Genomic DNA, 26,597 nt, shown 5'->3' with positions numbered 1-26,597 from the left:
GTGGCTATAATTTTACCTTCAGTGTCAGTCATGGCACATAAGATATTTGAGTAAATCACTGAGATTGGCATTATTGAGGAAAATTACTATATATTTGACATAATGTATTACTCATATAGGATGCATGGTATCAAGTTCCACATCCCATGGATCCAAAGTGATGTGCCACTTCTTATATTTCTATAAATTGAACAATGTCTTTACTCATATATGATTCTCCTACCACTATATTTCAGAGATTTTTTTCTTCCAATTTTTATCTCTCTGAAAACATAATTAAAAAACTGTTTCAAAATTATAACACACAGATATTTCCCATTATTCTACGGTGTTCTTTGTTTATATACATACATATCTATAGAATTTCAATCGTCCTGTAATATTATACTTTTTATTTTCATTTTTGATTGTTAAAAGTCTTTCTGCATGCAGTTAAAGAGTATCTGTAACACAATTGTCCATTTTAGCAACTGTAAGTTAACATATCAACATTTCATAATATAAATTTTATAATTTATTTTTATGTTACTTCTTTTAAAATGTTCACTCTAATAAAAAGCTTTTGAATAAGCCTCTTCTCACTTATAGCCTTTGCTTATTTTTAATATTTTTTCAGATTAAATTTCCAGGAGGTTGCTGACATGAAATATGAAAATTTTCATAATTATTAATGGCCTTTTTATTTGATTGTTTCAATATTTACTAGAGAAATTTTAATTATAAAACAAAAATATTTTCATAACAAATTATCCAAAGTTAACAGTAGATTACAGGGTAAAAAAGTACCCTTGAAAAGCGTATAATTAACCAATTCCACACTTCACAATTAACTTACTTTCTTACGCATTCTTCCAGGTTGTTCAGTGTTATACTTGTCTGGTTAAATATCCCCTCTTATGTAAAGACTGGATCATTTTCCTTTATTTCTAAGATTATAGAAATATGGAACAGATACCTAATAAAAATTTGACTTGGGGCATTATCTTATTTACTTGGTTAATAGCATTAAAATTATGCTATATATTTCTTTGATTGATGATATGGTATAACACTTTATATATTTTTATTTCTTGCATTTCATCTTTTCTGAAGTATATATATATCTTTTGTAGTTTTATTTTCTTTTTTTTCCAAGGAAGAGTCACCCTGAGCTAACATCTGTTGCCAATCTTCCTCTTTTTGCTTGAGGAAGATTGTCCTTGGGGCTAACATCTGTGCCAATCTTCTATTTTTTGTATGCAGGTTGCTGCCACAGCATGCCTGATGAGTGGCATAGGTCTGCACCAGGGATCTGAAAACACAAACCTGGGCTGGCAAAGTGGAGCGCTCTGAACCCAACTGCTATGCCATGGGGCAAGCCCCTGTAGTTAAGTTTTTGATATTTTTAAATGTTGAGCTCTTTAGTTTTTGTTTCATTTTTATATAGTCAATCTATCAAGTTTTCTCTCCTTTCCAGTTTAGTCTATTACTTCAGTTGGGGAGTTATCATCTTTAATCTGTCTCATAATATTTCTATGATTTTTTTTAATATTAACGACAAATGATCTAGAATTTATTTTAGCATGCATTTTGAGAAACTCTTCCTCCTCATTAATCACCAATCCATCAATGAATTAGTAACACCATCAAGTCATCATATATGTACTAAGAACCTACTCACATCTGCGGTCACTGTAGTGTGGTATTGAAAGATGTCCTCAACCTCTTTACATTCAAGTTGGAAGAGTAACATGCCTCTAGATAAGATAATTACTTACATAAGAATTACACACAACTGTATGTGATAATACCAAATCGGTTTTGATTCCAAAGGTAGAAAGATCCCTAGAGAATAACCAGATTGGTCAGTGAAGATTAAAAAATGAGAAAGAATTGGAGTTATGGCTTCAAATGTGTTAAACTGTAGATTCCAATGAGTTTCTCTGAAACTCAAGTATTCAATATACTTAAACTAGGTTTCTTTATGTATAATTTCAATAGTATGTTTCAATATTAGATTTTCAATATTAGAAATTCAAATTTTCCATTTACTTCTAATAAACACAAACATCTGAATAAAACTTTAAGTTTATTCACAGTTCAGCAAAAATAATATTACTTTGGTGTGATAAACTAGAGCTGTTATAAAACTACAAGCTCTGATGGGCAGTTCCAATCATCTCTCACAACTATGAAAGGGAAAATGAATTAATGATTACTTAGTTTCAATATATTAGGTTCATACAGGGGGTAAAGACAAAAGAGAGGGAGGTTTTTGTTCTTAAGAGAGGAGAAATTGGGTGAGAAGAGTGAGTAAAAAAAATCATAAGAAGGGGAGAAGCAGTCATTGCTTCAGGTAAACATAAAGATGATCTCTGTAAAACTCCACTCTCATTAAATTAAAGTTGTGGGAGGTATATTTGTAGGCAGATAATGGACAAACATGAAAGTGATGTCACGTAATTCTATTTTGTTTTATTTTAAGTAAGTAAAGAGAAAGCATTTGGGGACATGAGTACAGAGAAGCAGCACTTGACAAAGTGTATGCATTAAGTCAGATCAACCCCATCTCAGAACTGATCATTCAATTAAGTTACTATTTCCTAACACTCCTGGACAAGCCTACTTCTCCGATTTTGGGGTCCTCACAGTAGTGAAGCATGCTGTTTTCCCTGCTTTATTCCTTATTTTTTTCTTTTACCTTCTGAAATGCTAACCAGTTCACTTATATTTTGTACCACAATTCTTCTCTTTCTTTTCTCATAAATAGATGTCTGGTTCTATCTCCTATGCTCCTATACTGTTATATGCTTTATTAAACATATACATTTAATTCAAAAAGACAACCCTAGATTATATATTGTTCTTGTTCTATAATCTAATCTTTTAAACAAATTTTCATTTTTTTATTTCATTCGATCTGTGCATTTTCTCACAAAATAAGTGTGGCCATTTGCCTTGTTTTTTTTTTTTTTTTTTTTCTGTGTACAGAGTTTGAGCTCTGATATGGAAAGTTTTACCTGGTATAGTTAGGCTACAACTAGAGTGAGATGCTACTGGATAGCATCTCTCTCTAGCATTCACCTTCTATGTCATATAAAACATCAAATCCCAGTCATCATTTAGATTGCATCCCAGAAAAGACAAATTCCGAGCCATCAGAGAAAGATGCCAAATGATACCTTAACTCCCTGTTCTGACTCCAAATCAAGTTCTGTAAACTTCATGATGAGATAAATATCAAAGCAGAAAACTAGAAACCTAAGTGAATAATAGTGAAGAGGAGGAAAGAGCAGAGACTGAATGAAGTCAGAGTAGGAGAGAGGAGAGTCATAGTGAGCAGACAGCAGAGAGAGAAGAGTCAGGTAAATAGATAGCCATATAGAGCAGAGAGAATTGGAGTTATTATTTTTAATAAAAATATTAGAAAACTTAGTTTGACCCAAGCTTTCATCCCAGAATTCAGCTTCTTTCTCCCTTAACACTGCACTATCACTTGCCCCCAAACCAGAGAGGGGGTGCAGTTGTGGATCACAAGAAACTGTTGTCAAGGATCTTGAAAGCCCAGGTGTGTATGAAGTGCAGCCCTATGTTGTGCTCTGTCCCACAAATATCAGCACTGTCCTAAAACTCTTCAAATGAGCGGACCCCCGAGAAAGAAACTTCTGCCACGTGGTCCTCAGGGCCATGCTGCTGTTTGGTGCAACCTTTGTGAGCAGAGATGCTTTTGAGAGGTAGTGTAGCTTTGTGCTGAGGCCGGGGAAGGATTAGGAGCCCTGGAACATGATAACACTTCATTGGGGGAAATACTCTCCAGTACCCCCACCATTTGTTGGAAGACACACTGAGAATAGATTCCATCAGATTAGTCTAAAGGAAGCACATAAAGAAAATATTTCAGATGGATGAAAAACTCACCTCTTTTCTTATAAGCAAATAGATGACTTGCAATAAAGTATATTTTTCATATCTCCCACTTTAATTTACTTAGACCGTGAATTATATGAAGCCTGAATAAAACATGCAAGCTATACTTTATTGGGATTTACAATGCTTTCTATCCTAGAGATTATGGGGTTTAGGGAGTTTATGGAGAAAGAGGCTGCTGCACATGGCCATGCTTCACATGGTTCCTGAGCAGATGCACTAGGTTAGACAAAACCACACTTCTACTGGAGCAGGGAGAGCATCGTGAAAAACAGGGGAAGTTGCTTAATTTGGTTCTTGGAAAGTTTTGGAGAAAACTGTTCTTGCGCTTTGAGAGAGAAATGCCTCTGAAGAGCTAGCTTCCCACAGTTTCTCTTTTTGAAAAACATGAGTTAAGTGTTTTTGTTATACCACACTGGATATTTACAATAATTCCCACAAAAGTTTGCAAATGTCTAAGGCAGGCTTTTAGCCTCATGAGCTCCAAGGAAACCATTACTCCCGACTTTGTCCCAAAGGATATCCAACTAGATACTTAGCTCAGACAGTCCAAGGGCAAAATTAGACTTTGGGAACAATTAGTTAAACTTCAACTCACTCTGACTTGCAGATGAGGAACCTCTGCTCCCTTCTTCATGTGATTTGCTCAGCCCATCTCTTCTAGAGGCATGGAAGTCCCTGAGGTCAGGTACAGCTAGATAAATGAAATATGTAAGGTAGACATGAGTCTGGGTCTCACTACTTATCTGCTATGTGAATTTAAGTGTTTCTCAATGTCTTTAAATTCATGTTTTTGCTTTATAAAAGGCTACAAGTAATAATCTTTATTTATCTATTTTAACACTTTTAATGTTATGTTCTCCCATTTTTAATCCTATTTATGCTTATGAATCAGTGTACAGAAGAAGACAGGAAAGAAGGAAAAGGGAAAGTAATTCTTGAATACTTCTTATGTTTTTTCTTTTTCTTTTTAAAGATGTATGCCCTTCCACTTACAGGGAATACATGCGTTTTCTTTTAAATTGTTGCAACCTATTAAAGATTGGATGGATTACATTACAAAATTACTTTGTTACCTGGAAAACCATGTTACTACCCAGCCCTCTGGTGTAAGAATTACCTGCAAGATATGACATTACAAGCTAGGTGACTTAAATGAGGATGAAGTGAGAGGTCCAGAGTGGGCATGGAAGGAGAAAGATGGGCGATGGACATTGAGGTGGAAGAATGCCATGAATAGATGATACCTTGCTCTGCACTTTGCTGAAGTGTCTAGTGGCAACCAACAAGCCCATGTGTCTCAGAGAAAATCACATCCCAACATCTGGCCTTTTTAGTTACAAATGGACTAGAAGAATCCTGAAGAAGGTTTTTAGGATGTTGCTTAAAGTCTTTGAGCCTCAGATTCTCCATCAATTAAATGAGAATATGAAAACCTACTCATATATATATATATATATATATATATATATATATATATATATATATATATTGCTGAGGAAGATTTGCCCTGAGCTAACATGTGTCACAGTCTTCCTCTATTTTATAGGTGAGGTACCATCACAGCATGGCCACTGATAGATGAATGGTGTAGGTCTACACCTCAGAACTGAAACTCGGCCACTGAAGTGGAGTGTGCTGAACTGAACCACTAGGCCATTGGGGCTGACCCTGAAGACCTACTTTAAAAAAAGACTATAAATACTAAAATATGTAACATATGAAAGGAAAGAATCCCTGGCTCAGAGAAAGTGCAGAGGAAATATTTGTGCTTTTGTTAACCTTCCTTAGGCACAAGAAGCTGAAGACTAAAGAAATGAAATAACTCGCCTAAGGTCATCTTGCTAATTAGTAACAGAACTGAGCCTAGAATCCAAATCTCTTAAGTACAAGTCCAAATCACTTTTTATTTTAATAAGACATACAGTAATGCCACAAGATTTCTTGGGCTGGAAAACAAGAACAGCCAATGAATGAGTCCATGCATTAAACTTCCCAGTCAAAAAGCCCTAAATTAACTCCCTATGTTTGAGGGAATAATTAGGCTTTCCAGTTCTGGTGAAAACACTTTGCAGGAGCTAGGTTCAAAGGAGGCCATTAAACTGGCCAAAGGCAAGACGCTGAGTCAATGATCTCTGGATGTTCCTTCCAGCTATGAAGTGAACTGACCCTGAGTGCTCATTAAAATTCACTGTACCCTGAATGACTGGATTACCTAACTGGACTCCATGTTCTGTCAAAGCAATGCCAGGGTTTTACTGAAGACAGTTGACTACAGTCATTCATTCATGGAAACTGTCGAAATGGGATGAGATGATAACTGAGGTTTATATTATTTTAAGTTGGACCCACCTCTGTCTCGCCTGTAGTTTTAGGATGAATTAGGACCTTAATTTACACTCTGCTCATTTAAAGTTGCATCTTACTAAAATAAGGGTTGCAGTGAATAACTCAGAGACTGGCAGAAAATTAATATCATATATTCTTCTTTGGGTCTGAAATGGAAGATTAGGTAAAGAAAAAAATGATTATTTAGTATTTTTGTCTATAATACTCAGTAAATAAGCATTTTATTAGTGTTAATGTGTTGAGGACTGAAATATTTTTCTGTAAATAATTTATTCCAGAGGCCATTTGGCGATCTGAGACAAACAAACCTTAGTTATGGGAATGACATGAAAGATGTGTCTGAATTTGAATGATTTTTTTATTGGTTGTTATTCAAATAGAATTATTTTGACCTAGGTAGAAGACAAAGGCAAGAAAATTAAAATAACCAAGTAAATTAAAGTAGTATCCTCTCTTGAAACATATTGTTGACTCTTGAATGTCTCTGGTTTCTGATCCTCCTGTAGGGGAGGAAAGTCAGCTCACTGTATATGCAACTTTAGTACTGGTTTCACTCATAACAGGTTCCCTCAATAGTGACCTTTGATTGTACTTGTGTAAGAGATGCTCATTGCTGACTCCCTTATGGAATCTGGCTCCTCTTTCTCTCCCATAGCTGATAGGTATGGGGTGGTCACCTGACCCAAGAGAAACTCATCCATAAGCAAGCCTGGGCCAATCAGGTTTTGTCTCTCAAGAAATTCACCAAATGATGCAAATTCTGTAGCAGATGGTCATGGACCATGTCAAATGACGGGGTCATGTGATACAGGTACACCTACAGTTAGGTTCTGAGAATGCTCCAGTCTCTGCCCTTCCTGAGTCCGATTGTTTTTCATCAGTCACAGACATCAGTGTCATAAATATAAACTTATTTTCACTTGAAATAGTTTGAGTGTCTGTTCTTAATCTCTAAGATATTTTTGTCTTCCTTCCATAAGATTTTTTTAAAGCATGAAGTGAATGGCAAGCAGTCTGATTTCTCTTTTCATTCTTTTTTGGTTATTGGATTCTAAGTAAGCATAACATTCAACTCTTTTTAGTTTACATATGAGGATAGTGAGTAACCAAATTAGAGTTGATAAGTGATCTACGGATGAAAACCTTATTTCTCGACTCTCATGCTAGTGCTTTTTTTATTTCATTACATTACCTCCTATCAAAAAGACCTATTCACAGAAAGTTTTTGTATAAGAAAATTTGACTTTTTTACTCTTAACTAAAATTTTTTTTCAAAGTTAAATGTTTTATTTTTCATTGGAAAACATCGTTATTCTGTACCACACTTTCCTCATGGCATTTTTCACTTCCTTATTCCTGAAAGTGTAAATCAAAGGATTGAGCAAGGGAGTTAGGATGGTGTAAAATATTGCCACCATTTTGTCAAAGGAGAAAGCAGTTGGAGGTCGTGCATACACAAATATGCATGGGACAAAGAACAAAACCATAACAGCTATATGAGATCCACAGGTGGAGAGAGCCTTCCTCTGCCCTTCAGTACTATGGGTTCTCAGAGAGAGCAAGATGACACCATAGGAAAGAAGCAATAAGGAGAAGATTACTATGGAGATAAACCCTCTGTTGGCAGCCACCAAAAGGCAAAAGATGTAAGTATCAGTGCAGGCAAGCTCCAGTAATGGGTAAAAGTCACACATGAAATGATCGATGACATTGGGGCCACAGAAGGGCAGCTGGAAAGTAAAGAGAATTTGTATCATGGAATGCAGGAACCCCCCTATCCAGGCTACCCCCATTAACATACCACAGAGCCTCCAGTTCATGATAGAAGAGTAATGCAAGGGTTTGCAGATAGCTACATAGTGGTCATAGGCCATGGCAGTGAGGACAATGACCTCCACCCCAGCAAAAAAATGCTCAGCAAAAAGCTGGGTCATGCAGCCCTCAAAGGAGATGGTTTTACTCTCACAGACAGAGTCCACAATCATCTTTGGGGCAATGGCAGAGGAGAAACATGCATCCAGGAAGGATAGGAAAGCCAGGAAGAAGTACATAGGGGAGCCCAGGAGTGCCAGGCTGATCATGACAGTCACCACAATTAGCAAGTTGCCCCCGGCAGTTGCAATGCAGCCCAATGAAAATACAGCAAATACTATTTTCTGAACATTTGGATTCTTTGAAAGCCCCAGGAGGACAAACTCAGTTACAAAGCTTTGGTTTTGCATGATTTCCAAGGGAAAGTTGAAAGCTACCACAAATGAAGAGAAAGTTATTTCAGACCAGTTTATGGTATCATAGTCATCTACAAGTGGAGGCATCCATATGAAAAATTATCTTATGTGCTTCTGTCATCATTGAGAAAACAAAATTATAAAATTGTGGAAGGTGGTTTGGTAAGTTAGGCAGAATTGAGGTGGAGATAAATTATTAAATACTTTAAAATAGCCAGAGTTTCAGTTTGGGTGAATGGAGGTATTCACATGTGGAAGAGATGAGAAATAGTTTTTATCTCAACCACCAACTCTGATCACTTAATAGTGGTTTCCTGGAGTGAATTGTTGAGAAGGATTATAAAATCTTATCCAAGTTCTGAAGAAAAGAGGTGCTGCCAGTTTATTAGTGGTGCCTTTCATTGCATGGAGTCGGAGCACAATGACTGGCACACCATCCCTGATCAGGAGACTCATATCTACAATTAGAAGAAGAAATAACACCCAGTTAAAGAAGCAATTGAAAATCATGACTATTCTCCTAATTATTTCTTTAAATGTCTGAACTGAATTGGGCCTTTAATATTAATTAATTTGTTTTTTTTATAAAAGAGAAAGCTCTATGGTAAGGTGCCTACCTCAATACTAACAGATAACAAGTATGCATGTGTTGAGTTGGTGTTTTTCTTCATTCGTCATTTAAAAATATGAACAGAGGTTTATAAAAAAATAGCAATACCTAACAAAGAGTGCTATCATTATGACTAAGTTCAATAGTACGAGGAAAGCAATTATTCATGGCTTAGTGCATGGGAAACAGCCCATGGTAGGTCTTATTATCCCTATTTTACTGGGAGGTAATTCATTCTTAAAGAGATAAGGTCAAACAAGTAATAGATGCTGCATCTGGAATTGTAATGCAGGCTGGTTTCGACACCCAAGTCCCTCCCACTGGATCAACAGGGAAAGAAGCAAAGATTTTTCTTTTATAACAAGAACTTTAGAGCAGGATTGGCCTTTCTACAATCTCCATCCACCTATAGATGGTAAAGCCTTCTGATTCCTTTGTTCATGTTTAAATGCAGCCCCTTAATGAAAGTCAGAGAGCAAATGACAGATTGTCAACAATCACACAGGTAAGAAATAGAAACAGTGTGTCACATATAGTCAGAGTCTTGAGGCTTTATTAATTACTTGCTAATTATGTATACAATGTGGCCCAATTGATCAAGTACAACTTGCCAAAGTATATCTGTTTTGAGTTTATGACTGCATTGTAAAGTAGGGATGTTCATGTGTAGCCTATCCACTTATCTCACAGGATCATGATGAGGGTCAAATTGGAAAATGCAAAAGAATCGCTTTTGATAAAATGGTTTTACAAATTGTGGTAACTACACTCTCACTTAAAAAGCCAGCCACATTACCCACAGAAAGTTTTTCCATGAGTCATCCAGATAATTACTTCAACTTTTGACTTCATTTTCCATAGCAAGACACAACTTCAGAGAATGATTGTGTCCTCACCTACATGTATATAACAGAAACTTGTCAGCCAGACAGTGCTTGTCTGTGTGTGTACATGTATATATAATTATTGTTTGTTAAATAGGTGAATGAAAGCATAATGAGGCTTACTGTGAGAATTAAAAATAAGTCGATTTTTATAAATGCCACCTAGAGCTAACAAAAACAATTTTCAATATTAATAAAACTAACAAAAATACAATTGCATGTACTAACATCTATTTTCTTACCTTAAAATAACCATTTCCATTATGTTTCCAGGGCAGCAGACATTCTTAAACAGTGCCAGCACTATAAACCTCAAGTCCAGCTACAAGCTGCCATCAAGAAAACAAGAGCATAAAACAAACCCCATAAGGTCAGGAATCAATCAACAACCATTTATTAAAAAGTAAAGAATACAATAAATGATCTAGCAGTTATTAGCTTATCCTAGGGTCAAAGCAGAAAAAGACAACCAAATGAAATGAGTAGGAACACTAGCTCCAGACTCATACAGACCGAGGTTCAAATCCAAGCTCTTCTACTTAGTTATATTATGTTGAGGTGTCGAGGAAAAGTAACGTAAATTCTCAAAGACTCGTGTTCTACTTCTGTAACTGGGTAAAAATAAGAATGCGTATTGAGAGGGTTCTTGTGAGAATCAGATATGGCAATGCTCATAAAAATGTTTATGTAGTTAGAAGCACAGGAGAACATGACTATAGACGGTGAGAACAGCCTGCAGAGCCATTGACATAGAGCAGAAATGACAATGTTTTCACTACTAATTCCTACTCCACCATGACTGATGTTGGTACTTTTTTTTAATAATCCTTTTATTTATTCACAAATATAAAATATTTTATGGTCACGGTGCAGATACAGTGTTGTTTAAATGGCAACACTTGTAAATGTCCTTAATAATCCCTGAATAAATTATCAGAGACCTCAGACCCACATGTGTCTGCTTCTTCTTCAGGTAGCTTCATTGTAAAAAGAAAGCCAAGTTGGGTAGCGAGGTGGAGAGGAAGACCAAAGCTCTAAATTAATCTAATAATAAAATAATTCTTAGGCTCTCCACTTTCCTTTTCTGAAGAATTTCCAACAATAGTACCATTTCAGAATTAAAATGTTTATTAGATATAAACAAATCAACCCTCTCTTTTTTCTGATAAAATAAATTTCCAAAATTAATGTTAAAACTTTGACAATGGAGAGTACAGTGTCCTCATAGTTTATGATCACACATTTATGACTTTAGGTCATTTAAAAGGTAATTATCCTAAATGGAATGTGTTGTGCTGGATCGAGCCATAAAACAGGAAAAGGGTAGTAGTGGGAAAATTAATAAAATATGAATAAAACCTCGTGTTTCATTAAGAGTAATATGTCAATGTGCATTATATACTTTTGACAAATATAGTCATGGTGATGTAAGATGATAATATTATGGGAAGTAAAGGCAAGAGTATACAAGAATTCTCTGTACTATCTTGGTGATTTTCCTATTAGCTTTAAATTAGTCCAAAATAAAAATTTAATGAAAAATAATACAATAATTGTTCGGTTTCTGCTATCAAAAGGCTAGCAATCCCATCTTCATCACTTAACAGACATGTGTCATTGAAGAGATTGCTAAGCCTCCGAGTTCTCTCCCACAAGATAGATGCAGTAACACTTGTCCAAGCTGCCTGGCCCATAGGAGTCAATAAGACAGTTATGAATATGCTCTGTGATGTATAATTCAAAAGGAAAATTTGAAATATTGATTTCAGCATTATTTTTAAACAGTGTCTACACACATGAAGTGAGCCAGAAGATTAAATCCATCATAAAAATAGAATACATATTTTTAAAATCATGGTTTTTTAATTATATCAATCATAAAATTGCAATCAAACTACTTCATGCATGTAATTCTTTTGGAAAACATTTTAGCAAATATTTCGAGAATCATAAACATGTTTACACTCATCATACTAGTAATCCCAATCTTAAAAATTGTTCTAAAAGTGAAATAAGGTGTAAGTTTTATAATGGAAGACGATAAATGTCATTTATAATAGTGAAAATTTAGAAATATCTAAAATGTTCAATAATAGAAAAGTGTTTATGTGACTTGGACTACTACGAATTAATAGCACAGTGTTCTGTGAACAAAATACTAATTAATAATATGAGGACATAGATGGTAAAGCATTTTTACAATATGGAAAATGAGAAAAACAAGAAAAATTGTGATAACTTTATCCATTTGAACATTTTAGTATAATTTTAAAGTCAAGAACAGAACATATGAAAATGGTAGAGACTTTATTTTCAATTCGTACCTTGATCTAATTACAAGATTTAACACTAAAATCTTTTAACATTTAAAACCAACAACATCATATTTTCCATCATCTGAACTGATCAGAAAAAGGAGATGGGGTTTGAGGAGGATTTTATTATCTAACTTGTACAATTAACTTGCATAGGAGGAACTAATATCCTAACATAACATACAATCTTGTACTAAAACTTTATACTATTGTAAACCTTCCATAAGTAGTTGTATCATGGACCCAGCCTTCCCATCTCTCACTTTGATCAGTTTTAACAGCATATACTCCTATAGGAAGCAACTTATTCTGTTCACATTTCTCCTGAAAGATTCCATGGTCTTTCCTCTCTTGATATCTTACTCTTTAATATGCTGAAGCTGCAGCAAAGATTGCTCAGGACCCCTCACAGCCTGAACTATGGGCTCTGGGCCATCCTGTGGGGCTGTGACCTTGGGAATTTTGTCTCCCTAATATCCACAATGTCCACTATTTCCTTCCTATTCATTTTGGTAACAAAGTAATTCTAGTATCTATCCTTTTGAAAATAATAGAAATTTCAACTTTGAAATATGTATAACGTTCAAACTTATATGAGGAATTAGTTGTAAGATTATTAACTAGTGTTTTGTAGTTATATTTCAAGCAGTAAATTTTAGATGCATTTATATGTACCTATCGCCACATAACAGTCACATCTGCATATAGTTTCATAAATAAATATATTTATTACAAATTAAAAGAATACATTAAAATCTCATTCTTTTTTATATATAAATCAGCCATTTTGGGGTTTTGGTTTTACTTTTTTTTTTTTTAAGATTGGCCCTGAGCCACCTGTTGTCAATCTATTTCTCTTCTTCTCCCCAAAGCCCCCCAGTACATATCTGTATATTGAAGTTGTAGGTCCTTCTAGTTCTGCTGTGTGGGATGCCACCTCAGCATGGCTTGATGAGTGGTGTCAGGTCCATGCCCAGGATCTGAACCAGCAAAACCCTGGGCCACTGAAGTGGAGCACATGAATTTAACCACTCGGCCAGGGGCCGGCCCTAAAATGCCATTCTTAATTACTCTCCTTGTCAAGTTATTCAGTGTACTATATTTTAGATCTAGGATTATTATTTACCTGTGCAATAAAAGAGTTTTTTTCTTTGTCTATCTAGCTAAACATGTTTATTTCCATGACAATCTGGAAAATATGTTCTCTTCAGTTTTCACATCTTCTTCGCTCCCCCCAATATTACTCGCTGATATCCCTAAATATCTTAAGTTTTAAACTCTTACTATTTCTGTAATTGGGGGAAAAAATAACCTTTCTCTGTTTCCACTTGTGCCACTCCTGATAGATGCCTGACCTTCTCTTGCCTGTCCTCCTAGTTATTCAGCTCATCTTAAGAGAGAGGTAAAGCCCCAACAACCAGCACTAAACCAGGCCAGAATTTTGGCCATTCAAATATTCTGAACAATTCTGATGTAGATATCTAAGACCATCTATGACATCAAATACACTCAGAGAAAATTAAGTTGACTTTAACCAGCATTTAAAATTAGAGACTAGAGGCCAGCTCTGTGGCTGAGTGGTTAAGTTTGTGCGCTCCGCTGCAGCTGCCCAGGGTTTGAATCCTGGGCGCAGACATGGCACCGCTCATCAGGCCACGTTGAGGTGGTGTCCCACATCCCACAACTAGAAGGACCTGCAGCTAAGATATACAACTATGTACCGGTTGGGGTGGGGGGGTTGGGAAATAAAGCAGAAAAAAAATAAAAGGTTGGCAACAGTTGTTAGCCCAGGTGCCAATCTTTAAAAAATAAATAAATAAATAAAATAAAATAAAATTAGAAGACTCTGGTCTGTGACTTAAGTCACTCTTTCTTACCTTGAATGTCCTTCCCTGTGCCATTTGTTGGGGCTTTGTTGTGGGAATATTAGCTGCTATACTATATATCAATAGCCCTGTAAAGGTAAACAGCACTTGAATTACCATGCTCCTACCTCAGTATTCTGTATACAGCCTCAAAAAATCCCACTTTTTAATATAAAACATCAGGAAGGGTACAGCATTAGAGGATGAATGATAAGTTAGAATATATATAGAAAGAATAAATGAAATGCTATTGGAGAGCAAAGACAAAAATGTACACCCATTGCATTTCATAGTTATTTAGATTTAACTCAGAGATGAAAAACTGAAGATAGGTCTAATTTAATTAGACTTGAAGTAATAGGGACTCCTAACTCCTCCAAAAAAGTTTACATTCTAATAGCTGTTATTCATTGAGCACATATTATGTGTCAGGTTCTGTCCTATTGACTCTACATGTATTGATTTAAGTTTCCAAATCCTTTGAACTTGATAATATTATAATTCCAATTAAAAATGAAGATTATGAGGCCAGAAATGTTATGTACTAGCTCAGGTATACCCAGTTAAGTGATAGACCCATGCGTTGTATTAAACTTGAGAATGCACACCACAACACCCATAATTTTATGCACAATATCACAATTTAAAATCCTCTCTGCAAATGCAGAAATGTGAATTACAAATCTCACCATGTGTTGGTTCCTTGAAAATTCTGGCGACAGCAATCGTCTATTCTTAAGGGAGAAGAGTGCATTCAGTGGCTGGCCAAAGCGTGACATACGTTTCCAACTCATTTCTACATCTAAAGGAGAGAGGAAGAGCATCTCTGGCAGATGAGGTAGAGAACATTGCCCACTCCTTCTCAAGTACTGTCTCCAACACAGTCTCATGGAGAAAAAAATAAAGAAGCAAGTTTCCTCCTTGATTTCCAACTGGAATTTAAAGAGGTTTCTCTGAGAGGTCATAAGCCTGTAGAATTGCCTCTCAGTTCCCCCTCAGGATTTGGAAATTTCCCATCAGTATGACTTTCCAAGACACAGTTATCTGTGGTTTGACTTACTCAAGTGTTTGTCCCCAACCAATTAGAGGTTTTTCTAAGTTTTTCTCCTTTTTAACTGCTCCTGGGTTTCTATTTGAAGATGCTTTCATTTTCCTTCATATTCAGGAGAAGAACACTGTGGGTACTCAGATGGAATGTAGTGTCTCTGGGCAGGTTTTGGGTAAATGCCTTAAATGCAAGAACCTAGTGCTGGAATCAGGCACAGCATCAATCCATAAGGACATGGAATTTTTGGGGACGACTTTAAAACCAAAAGCACAATTTCTCATTATAAAGGATTGTTTACTTTTTCTTTTCTTGAAAACAAGGAATGTCAGATCTCTGTGATGGAATGTGGCAATGGGGTGGAAGCATGAGGGAAAACTTGAATGTAAGCTCATAAAGTCCCTTCAGAGAGGATCCATACTGAGGAATCTGTTGGTCTATACACTCTTGCATCCAACCTATTTTTATGTCTATCACCCCTCACAGAAATAAGCAGAAGTGAAGTGACTCGTCAGAAAGTAAAGGCCCAAAGCACCTTCACTTCAATTGCCTATGGTATTAAAGGATAAGTGTTATTTTCTTTTGGGGGGCGGTGGAGGGTTATTTTCGGTTTTCTATTGAAATTTTAGATGGTTTCCTGACCCAGAAGCACCATCTGACATGGATTACATTTCTGGAGGGGATGATATTAAAGTATGCCTCAACAGCAGGACTCCAGGAATGAGTCCTGGAACCCTGGTTCCTACGTTAGACCACACTTACCATCTTGTACTTTATTCCATGCCCTGCTTTGCTTAATCCTTTATTATTTGCTTCCATTAGAGGAAATAAGAGGGATAACACTAAAATAATAGTGTGAAGATGGAGTGCAACAGATAATATAACAAGCACGTTATTGGTGCAAAAGTTGGGTGAATTCAAAAAAGTTTACAAATCAGAAAAGAGAGAGAAGGACAGAGACAGAGACAGGCACAAAGAAATGTGTAAAATGGGGAGATGAGCACGAGGGAGATAAATAGCAATTTGTCCTTCTGGAATTTATCCAATAATCCATTCTTCTCCACAGATTTAAAATTTCACCTTCATCATTTATCAAATTATAAAATTTATACTATGTCTCTAAAGATAGATGCTTCTATTTCTAGGCCATTTCTTCCATTCTTTAGGATTCTTTATTCCTGGGCATATAACAAAATATTTACAAACCAGAGCTTTATGTTATGTTCTGACATCTAGTAGATACAATCACCTATCTCTGTTCTTCTCACTTTGTTTATATTACCAAATCTATTGAAACTCAGGCACACATCCATATAAACTTTAGAACTAGTTTATCAATTTCCGTGAAAATATGCTTGGTCATTGGGGGAAGGTGTTATTAATTCATCACAAAATTGATATCTTTAAAAGCAATTCCTCTCCCTAGGGTGTGCAGAACCACCCAAATATTTTTTACAGAATCTCTAACTATACAAATAGTTTGATGTAAAAAGAATTAATAATTATAAACAATGTGACTGAAGAGTATATTACAAAATTCATGACTCAGTGTAAGATATAGTGCTTTATTAGTGGAAGTTTAGGATCACAGGTAGAGAGCAGGTAATTACATATTTGTTTATCGTCCAGTCAGAGCACAGAAAGATTCTTCCCGGTGTCCAAGCATCTCTCTTCCTGTCCAGGTCCAGAATCCATCTTTTCTTGTTCAATTCAGAACCTTTCTATGTTGGAAAAATGCCTCTAATGTTCTTTGATACCATCTATTTAATGTTGTTTTACATCATAACTAATGATGCTGCATCATTTATCAGACTGTCTGTGAATACTGTCTTCCACTCTCTCTCAATGTTTCCTTGATAATGAGTGCAAATACAAATCTGATGAGCAGAGTTTGCAAGAAGATGTGGACAATAATTCATTTCCCAGTCACGTTAAATTGATTGGAATTTTGTACTGTAAGTTTAAAACTAGTTACCTTCCAATCATGTCTACCCATGAGCTCTTTAGGCCATAATAAAGGCATTTCAGGAATGTGATGTCCCACATCCCTGCCTTCCACACACCACCACCAGCTGGGAGAAGAGATGAAAGACCTGAGCCCAGACAAAGAAAAGTGGTCCTGTTCATGCAAGTTAGGCCCCTCATTACACGTGGTTTAAGACCAGAGAGTACAATGCTACCACATCCAGGAGAGGCAAGAGACAGCATTAATCAGAAGGGCCAGTTGGGATTGAGGAGCAAAGGTTTTAAAAGACCTTGAAGGAGATAAGTATATTCACCTCTGAGGAACTGTCTGACGTGTGGCACAGAGCCTGTGGAAGGGCTCTAGTGACTTCCTTGGGTGTTAGCAGGAGGGAAAACAGAATATAGAATGCCTGCCACCACCTCCACCATCATCAGTTCTATAGATTTTGCACTGCAGTCAGACCATGCATAAATGTGAGCTGAGAACGGCCCACACCCCTGGCCCAAGCCAAGGGTCAGCAAGGGGCCATTTATAGCCCATGTCTTGAACTTGTTCAGTGTCTCCCAAAATCAGCCCATAAACACGACTCTAGGAATCAACTTAGTGCAAGAGTACAAAAGAAATACTGCACCAACCTGTGAAAGCCATTTGCTTGACACACTGCCCTACTAGAACTGAGGTTCTTGCCACAGGAGAAATTTGTGAAATCTAGCTTACAGGTTATAATTTCACTATGGATGGTCAGAATAGCTCTTCCTTATGCAATGGAAGATGTAGGTTCTGGACCTACTTTGACACTAGGAAAGTTACCCAAAATATTACAAATATTCAAGGTTAGGGATCTCATTATGATCCTTCTAGTTCTTTAACTCTATAATTAAAATACAAAATAATCATTAGAAACTTCTTACAGTGATCAATGTTATTACATGTCATAGATGTTTTCTCCTTCTTTGACATGAGGGAGGGTGAAGAATTGTGGCATGAATTCAGGAATTTAATTATAAATTACTGTAAGCAGGCAGTAAACATTGTGTTCTACTAATATCAACATAGCAAAAGTTAAATGGAAGTTGTCAGGGATTTTGATGCCAAATTGCTCTGTCATCTAAAAGCTCATGAAGGATTTGATTTCTAATTGTTATATTAATAGAGTCATTTTGATTTCCATGTTCTTTTGGAACTTGAGTGTTTAAAAATATAGCGTTCCCTGATCAAGACCCTGCCTATCTTCCACATCTCTACTTGGACCGCGTTGCCCCAGTCCACCGTGCACTGATTACCCTGACCTTCTTCACTTGAGACTACATCCTACCTAAGTGTTTCTGCACAAGCTTTTCTCTTTTGCCTTAGATCTTCTTTCTATTGATATGCTTAAGGATCATTCTATCTCATCATTCAGAAATCACTTCTCAGAAAAACCTCCATGTCACCTTACTAGAGTTACCTTGTCACACATGCACCCCTCTACAATTTTCTGAGAATCAGTTATCCTCTATGACTTTATTTTCATTTGTATATATTGTTTATCTTCTGCATTAGAATGTAAGCTACAGGACAAAGGGAAACTTATTTTCTTAGTCATCACTGTATACCCGGATCCTAGAAGAGTATCTGACACTTTGTAAAACTCAGCAAATATTTTTTAATGAGTAAATGATCTTCATACTTAATGAAAACAGCTGGTGGTAATTAATGCTAGATTTATATTGCACATATACAGTTTTCATTTAAAAGTAAAGATATTGGAGCCAGCCCTGATGGCCTCGTGGTTAACATTCAGTGCTCACCACTTCAGCAGCCCAGGTTTGTTTCCCAGTTATTGAACCACACTACCCATCTGTCAGCTGCCCTGCTGTGGTGGTGGCCCACATAGAAGAACTAGAACAATTTACAACTAGGATATGCAACCATACACGGGGACTCTGGAGAGGAAAACAAAAAGAGGAATACTGGCAACAGTTGTTAGGTCAGGGTGAATCTTTCCCTGTAAGTAAATAAATAAATAAAAATATTGATTTAAATAGTTTGTTTGAAATACTGTAACTAATATTTTAACTATTGCCATAATATATATCATATTTTTAAAAACAAGAAAACCATAAGAGAATGATGAATCATGCTATGACCTTAGGCTTCCCATATACCTAGTCAAGGGAAGCAGTTTAAAAAGGCATTAGTGTCTCTCTAGAGTCAGCAGCAAAAGGATCGGGGAGAAAATAAATATCCTTTGGATTCAGAAACCAAAATCTATAACGTAACAGCAAGAATCATGGATCTGGGAGAAAGTAAATACCCTTTGGATTTAGAAATCCATATCCATAATGTAACAGCGAGAACCATTCTCCCACAGTTAAAAAAAAAATAGATCTATAGAGTTGCACTTTTTTTATAAAGAATATATAATGTCAAGATATAGACACCAGCTTCTAAAGTATCTTGACTCCAGCATGATAAATTCTTATTCTGCTTCACAAAAGGAGAAAAAAGATAGTGGAAAATTTTGGTAAAATGGCGGCCTCCATGTTAAATAGCAAATTACTTATCTGAGATTGTACTTGCTTCCAAGTAGAATTTTGACAGCAGACAAACTGGGAAAACTTTACCTCCTAAATTATTTCTATCTATTTATTCTCCCTTACCTTCTTACCCAACCTATGAAATTGCAAATATAAAAAAAGTCTCTTTTAAACTTATATTCCTTCAACAATATTTATAAGCTCCTACTGGGTGACTGGCAGTGTTCTACCAACAGCATGAGTGAATAAACACAATCTTTGCCCTTACAGGAATTACAATCTTGTAGGGAAAACAGACAAAATAAAAGACAAGAAATAATTTATTAAAGTACATTTTGTGATCATTGATATTACGGATATAACTGGTTGAAGGACTAGAGAATAACTTAGGGGATGATTAGAAAGAGTCAAGAGGAAGGACTTGTCTAAGGAGCTGGGAGTTCATCTGAAAATGGAAAAATTGAAGTGGAGCCAGCCAAGCAAAATCTCTGGGAAAGAGAATTCCAGCAGTGATCAGAGAAAGAATAAAAGCTGGGAAAGTCTTGAATTATTCAAAAGACAGTTTAAAGAGAGAGAGAGTGGCTAGAGCCTTGTGAGGAAAAGATGGAGTACAAAATGCACTGGAGAGGTGGGCAGCCACCTGACTGTTGTATCTTAACCTGATTTGCATGCTTAAAAAATGCCCCTGACAGCTGTGTGCCCAATGGGTTGAATGAATGTGGAGAGTAAGACCTCATTGCCCTTGTTGGAAAGCTTTGTCTTCAGCATATAAGCTAGTGACTGCCCAGGGTCCCTAGTTTTATCCACAGTTTCTCATGAAATTTTTCATCTCTGTGTTCCTCAAGGTATAGATCCAAGGATTTAACTCGGGCGTGATGATGGAAATGGACTCAGCCGTTGTCTTTTCTACGGGCTAAGGGGCCACAGGCCTCATGTACATGACAATGCACAACACAAAGAACAAGGCAACCACTGTAAGGTGGGAGCCACGGGTGGAGAGAACTTTATGCCACCATTTAGAACTGCAAGAATCCAGGGGGCAGAGGACGACCACATAGGATGTGATGAGGACAAGGAAGATGGTCACACACATCACCCCACTGTTGAGGATGACTAAGAGGCATAGGATGTGGGTGTTTATGCAAGCCCATTTCAATAATGGAAACAAATCCCACATAAAATGATCAATGATATTGAGGCCACAGAATTTATTTGGTACATGAAGAAAAGCTGTATCTCTCTGTGCATGGATCATCCTACCAAGGCCCCTCCCAGAAGCAGGCAGCAGACCCGAGAGCTAATGATGGTCATGTAGTGCAGGGGCCTACAGATGGCCAGATAGTGGTCACAGGCCATCACAATGAGAAGGGTGATCCCCACACCACCAAAGAAATGCTCTGCAAAGAGCTGGGCCATTCAGCCTTTGAGGGAGATGGTAGTGCCCTCAGAGAAGAAGTCTACAATCATTTTGGAGGCAATGACAGAAGAGGAGGTGGCATCCATGAGGGACATTAAACATCTCATCTAAAATAATTGAGGATTAGGAATCCAGGTAATCTCATTTCATAACATGAGTTCTTACCCATTACACTATACCACTGAAGATGTGAACAATGGGTTCACTAGATAAACACAATTGTTGCTGCCACCAAATGATATGGTAAAAGAACTGCTTCAGGTGCATAGGGTACTTAAGCAGAGGCTGTCTGTCCCTTGGTGAGAATATATTAGAGACTACCACTTCAAATGGGGATGTAAACTATGCATTCTGTAAGACTCACCTAAATATTCAAAGACCCATTCTTAGAATTATCCTTCTTACTAAGTGAAGTCTACAGCTGCCAGACACTCTTTGCAAATCTACCATATGGGTTAACCCTCTCTCCCATCTCCAGCCCAAGAACTTCAAAAGTTCTTTAGTAACATTAATGAAGGAGAAGGAACATGTTCTTAGATATCAAAGTAACTAGGTTTTATTCCAGGTTTCCCTCTAACTGCCAGGATATGCTGTTACATTGCTCACCACTCTGGGTCTCAGTTTCCTCATCTGGAGAATGAGACAGTTGTAATAAATGAGGAAAATGCTAGGGCTTCAAATAAGCCATATCAGGGACACTCTCCCTTTCAAACACAGCAACATGGCTTTATCTAGATTAAATGCTTACACTTCCAAATAAGATTTCCTTTGAACCATCTCATAACTTAAAATATTCCAAAACCAAATGCACTAGAAAGGATAATAATCCCTTTCTGTCTTAAAATCTGTGAATTACTCACAGATTTCTTTTGACTACTACACTTCTCAACTTCTCAATCTGATATTCGAGACTGTCCCCCATGTAATAAACTTCGTAATTTTATATCTCCTTCCCACTGCAGATAAATCTACCTCTTACTGCCAGAACACACATCTCAATCTCTTTAGTACAGTGGGAAAGGCCATAGGTTTAGAATGAGCAATTTTAGTTCTCCATCTCAGTCAGGCCACTGACTGATTATACAACCTTCAAATCCTGCAAAAATAAAAGAATACAATAGAAATTAAAGTCAACATGTTTCAAGTACTTATTATTTGAGGGTACTATGTTAAGAGCTACAGGATTTTCTCTTATAATTCTAACAAAAGCCATATGAGAGGGGAACGAGTATTATCCTGATTTTCTGAAGCATTGGATAAGGTTTAGAGACCTTGTGCAAGTTGCTCAAAGCCTTTTGGTGTGTATGTGATCGAGTTAATAGCACCGTGGTTCATATATATAACCACCATGTTCTATAACCCCTCTAAGAATTGTATGTCCTGCCTCACAACACTTCCATGAGGATCAAGGGTAGTAACAGGCAGGAGAATGTTTGGGGAGTACTATTCAAATATCCATCATGCTTATTTTCCATTCCTATAAGCTTCTGACTTTTTGCTACCTCTGTCTATGTAGTCTGATATCAACACATCCATTACCACTTCTCCTTCATACCTCTCTTCCTCCCCAGTGCTCCCTTCACCACTGCCATCCTGAATATTTTTTTCCTTACATTTTAATAGGTTGCATATCAGCAATAATTCAATTATCTTATAATTTTTTAAACATTTTATGTTGGTTTTATCTCCTTACGTGGATGCTTAAGGATAGCTAATTTATTCTCTTTCCACCAAATTTCTAATGCTGTGCTATGTACACTCTTGTCATTGAATTAAATTTAATTAAATCCATGATATTGAATTCAGCCAAAGAAAACTGCATTGAACCATGGGGGCCAAGCAATGCTGGTGCCAGTCTCTGCCTCCAGAAATGAGAGAATGTTGTTGTCAGAGCCTGGCTGCTATTCCTTTGGCATTCAGGATCAAATATCCCATTTACGATCCTTCATCTTTATCATTTCTGCTCCTAGACATGCTTTAGCCAAACCCAAGAGCTGAACCACACCTTGGACTTCCAGTTCAGTATGAATCACTCCCATCAGATCCTTTTTGTAATAGTATCTTTTTCTTTCCAGTATTCCTGTGAAATACCATCACTCAAGAGATTGTTCATATAAAGAAGTGAGAAATTACATTTCTTCAATTATCTAATTATTACCTAGATAGTACATATTTCTCATGTAATAGCATATCCCTTAGTCTGAGGGATACATGGAAATACCCTATCTATAAAGAGGGAGAAAGAATGAGCACTCATGAAACAATGCATGTTGGTATAAGTTCTGGAGGGAAACTATCAGTATAGTATGATCTATAGATTTCAAAGATGATGAAATGAGATAGTCCTTGACATGAGAATTTAGAAAATTCTAAATTTATAAACTTGTAATTTAGAAAGTGAACAAGAATGACATCAGTGTGAGCAAGACCTAAAGAAAGAAAAGAAAAACATAGTTTACAGAGTGAAATATATGGACTTTGACATCACAAAAACTGGATTTTATTATGGACCTTTCAGGGGTGTAATTAACCAGAAGTTATACATTCTCTCTAAATCTCAGGTGCTTTTTGCAGAGTTGTTGTATTAAACATATTAAGTTCCTAGCATTATAATTTAAATTTAATTTTTAAACTTATAAACATTAAAATGTGATAGAAATATTAACTTAAATTATAGTTTAAATGTTTAGCAAACAGTATAATGCCTGGTTTGGTTGTGTGCCTCATAAAACTTATTTACCCTGACTAGAACAAGGCACAAGTTCCTTGAAGATATGTGCTTAGGTGGACTGGAGTTCAATTGGGAATTGAGTAGTAAGAGCTACAAGATTAAAGAAACACACATAAAATTCCCGATTTTCTATGTACAGTTAATTGTTCCTTCTGAGTTCCTATAACATGCCAGGCAACATTTCTGTGCCTCAATTTCATCCTCTATAAAAGAGGAAAGTAATGTTACCCATCCCAAAGGTTTGTCTTAAAGATTAAAGGATTTTACCACATAAAGGGCTTAGATGAGCATCCCCATTTCTTTCCCAGGATGAAGAGAATGATACTGACCACAAATCATTTTAAACTAGATTATCAGCCTTTTTATTTTCAACACATGTGGGTTTGCATTTGCTTCTATTAAATCCTCAGTTGGGTGGCAGGAAATCAGCTCAAGGACTCCTCAACACTAGGCGGGATGTAAGTTTTTGCATTGACATTAAAAGAAATGTCTCCCAAAACCATTTTCTAAAATAGTCTGCAGTTCTTACCAAATACAGAATAGTTTAAACAAAATTAATTTATTTTTATAAATTATAAAAGTTAAACATGGCCCTTGGAAAATATTCTGTATAGGCAGATAGAGTGATACAAAGTTTAAAGTCACAGGATCACTCCCAACAAGTACTCACTCGACCTCCAATAACAAGTTAGTGCATGGTTTTCATATGTGCACCTGTAGGTAGGTATGCTGTGTATGCACAGTCGTGTATTTGTTTTACTCTAGATAAAAGTATAGAAAAGTACAATAATATACTGGAATTTTAACTTGGTTTGTATGTGCATTGTGTCAGTTATCTATGAATTTTCCTTCATTTTAATTTCTATATGTTACTCCATTTTATGGTTACACCATAATTCCTTTAATCAGCCCATTTTTGCTTGAAATTTATATTATTTCTAATATTCTGCCTTTTGCACAACGCTGCAATGAACATCACTTACAGACTCTTTACTTACTGGTTTGAATATTTCTGTTGGAGAAATTTATGTCACCATCACGTCAAAAGACATGTCTATGTTTAACTTTGATAGATTCTGTAACATTAGTCTCTCAAAATCCTGAACAGTCTCATTTCCATCGATAGTTTCATTGACAAGATAAGCAATAAAGATATGATCAGTATCTGATAAAGCTAAATTACAAGCAATGTAATATCTATATGGTCTATGCATGGATTTCCATATCTCACTAATAATAATAAATAATTTAGTATATGCTCTCTACCAGAAAGTTTATTAGTACTTTATACATGTTTTCTCATTTAATCTTCACATCTGGCTATGTTTGCACAACTTTTATGGCTGAGAAAAAGCAGAATATTTAATTATCTGAAGGCTATACAGTTAGTAAGTGATAGAGTCTGAATTTGAATCCAAGAAGCTGACTTTACAGCTGATAGCTGTTTCTTGTGTCTGAATTTCTTATGGAGCAAAATAATTTCCTCAATAAAATCCTGAATAACAAGAAGTGATAATAGTGTGTCCAGTGAGCCCCTCTGGGTCAGTGTTTTTAATGAACAATCAGTGGCCCTGTGCTCTTCAGAAGATCTGTGTCCTGGGCACACACATCATCAGTAGTGTACATCTCTAATTAAAGGCACTTAAAGGACTTTTTCTGTTTGTAGCCTTCCTAATTCACTTGCCTTTCCTTGAGAGATATGTGGATATGGAATTATCTGTAGTAGCACTTTTATAGGGTCAAAATTACTATATCATTGTAGATAAAAAAAATCATTGTTTTCTTGGAATGCTTCTGGAGAGAGGGGGCTTAATCCCTGAGCAACCTTTCTTGATTTCACCTCCCCTTCCCTGAGCAAATCATCAGCATCACCCTCAGCACCAGCACCAAAACCATCCTTGTGGGCAGAGCCATGCACAAATAATGTTTGCGCTTTTGTCTGGGGAAACATGAAGTATCATTAACTAATCAAAACAGAGAGAAAATACTACATACTTTTTTTCTCAAAAGTGATTAGTAGAAAAATAAAGGTTAAAGGAAACTAGTACAAGAGGAAACCAGAAACATATAGATGCAATGCATATGTATAATAAACACACACACAAAAATGTTGCATGAAAAAAGGGAAATAGAAATCTCTCTGAAACTGTCCTAGACACGCCAGCGAGTCCGGTTCCTCCCCGTCCTAAGGGAACATCTCTGAAACATAAACACATTGTTTTATTTGCAAATCTCATGATCTGGAGAAAGGCCAAAAGGTAGACATCTACATTTTGATAATTTATCAAAATAAATTAAAGGAAAAGAAGCTAAAAATTGTTGTTAGCTCAAAGCTCTCCATTCTGAGAGCACAATTTGTGTATATAGATAAAATAGGTGAACTACTGACATATTGTAGGTATAATATAATTATTCACATGTAGGTGATTCAGTTATTTCAATGATTTCAAAATAGTAGTTTAAATTAAAAGAACATGTTTAATGCTCAAGTTTTTAAAGTCACCTGCAAAACTTAGTCTGATGATTTCTCCGTGACCTCCAAAAGCCGGTTACCTGATGGTCCCAGGAAGTAGAGGGTGGATATTGTGTAAGTAAAGTTTCTGGGATCAGCAGGGTCACCAAAAGCTCTGGCCCCAGCCAAGATGTACTCACACAGACTTTTATCTTCAAAAGAGCAGGAAATCATGACACATTAGAGTTTCAACGTAGCAAATCCAAGTGTGGATGCAAGAAGAACTGCACTGGAAACAAATCATCCAACC

The 26,597-nt window shown here is 36.3% G+C and overlaps 1 protein-coding gene and 1 pseudogene across 1 annotated transcript; both read right to left on the bottom strand.

Moving 5' to 3' along the window:
- Nucleotides 1-7,541: 7,541 nt before the first annotated feature.
- LOC138920461 (olfactory receptor 4C15-like) lies at nucleotides 7,542-8,480 on the bottom strand. Its single transcript, XM_070248905.1, has one exon. The coding sequence runs from the start codon at nucleotides 8,475-8,477 to the stop codon at nucleotides 7,542-7,544; it is 936 nt and encodes a 311-aa protein (XP_070105006.1). The 5' UTR covers nucleotides 8,478-8,480.
- Nucleotides 20,505-21,211, bottom strand: OR4C323P (olfactory receptor family 4 subfamily C member 323, pseudogene; annotated as a pseudogene).

This window comes from Equus caballus, chromosome 23, assembly GCF_041296265.1.
Source record: "Equus caballus isolate H_3958 breed thoroughbred chromosome 23, TB-T2T, whole genome shotgun sequence".
In the NCBI taxonomy this organism is placed as follows: Eukaryota; Metazoa; Chordata; class Mammalia; order Perissodactyla; family Equidae; genus Equus; species Equus caballus.
The sequence above is the reverse complement of the archived record's forward strand: the minus strand, read 5'-3'. Positions and strand labels throughout refer to the sequence as shown.

Excerpts from the sequence above, each read along its gene's own strand:
- LOC138920461 (XM_070248905.1), bottom strand. The coding sequence starts at position 8,477 with ATGCAAAACCAAAGCTTTGTAACTGAGTTTGTCCTCCTGGGGCTTTCA.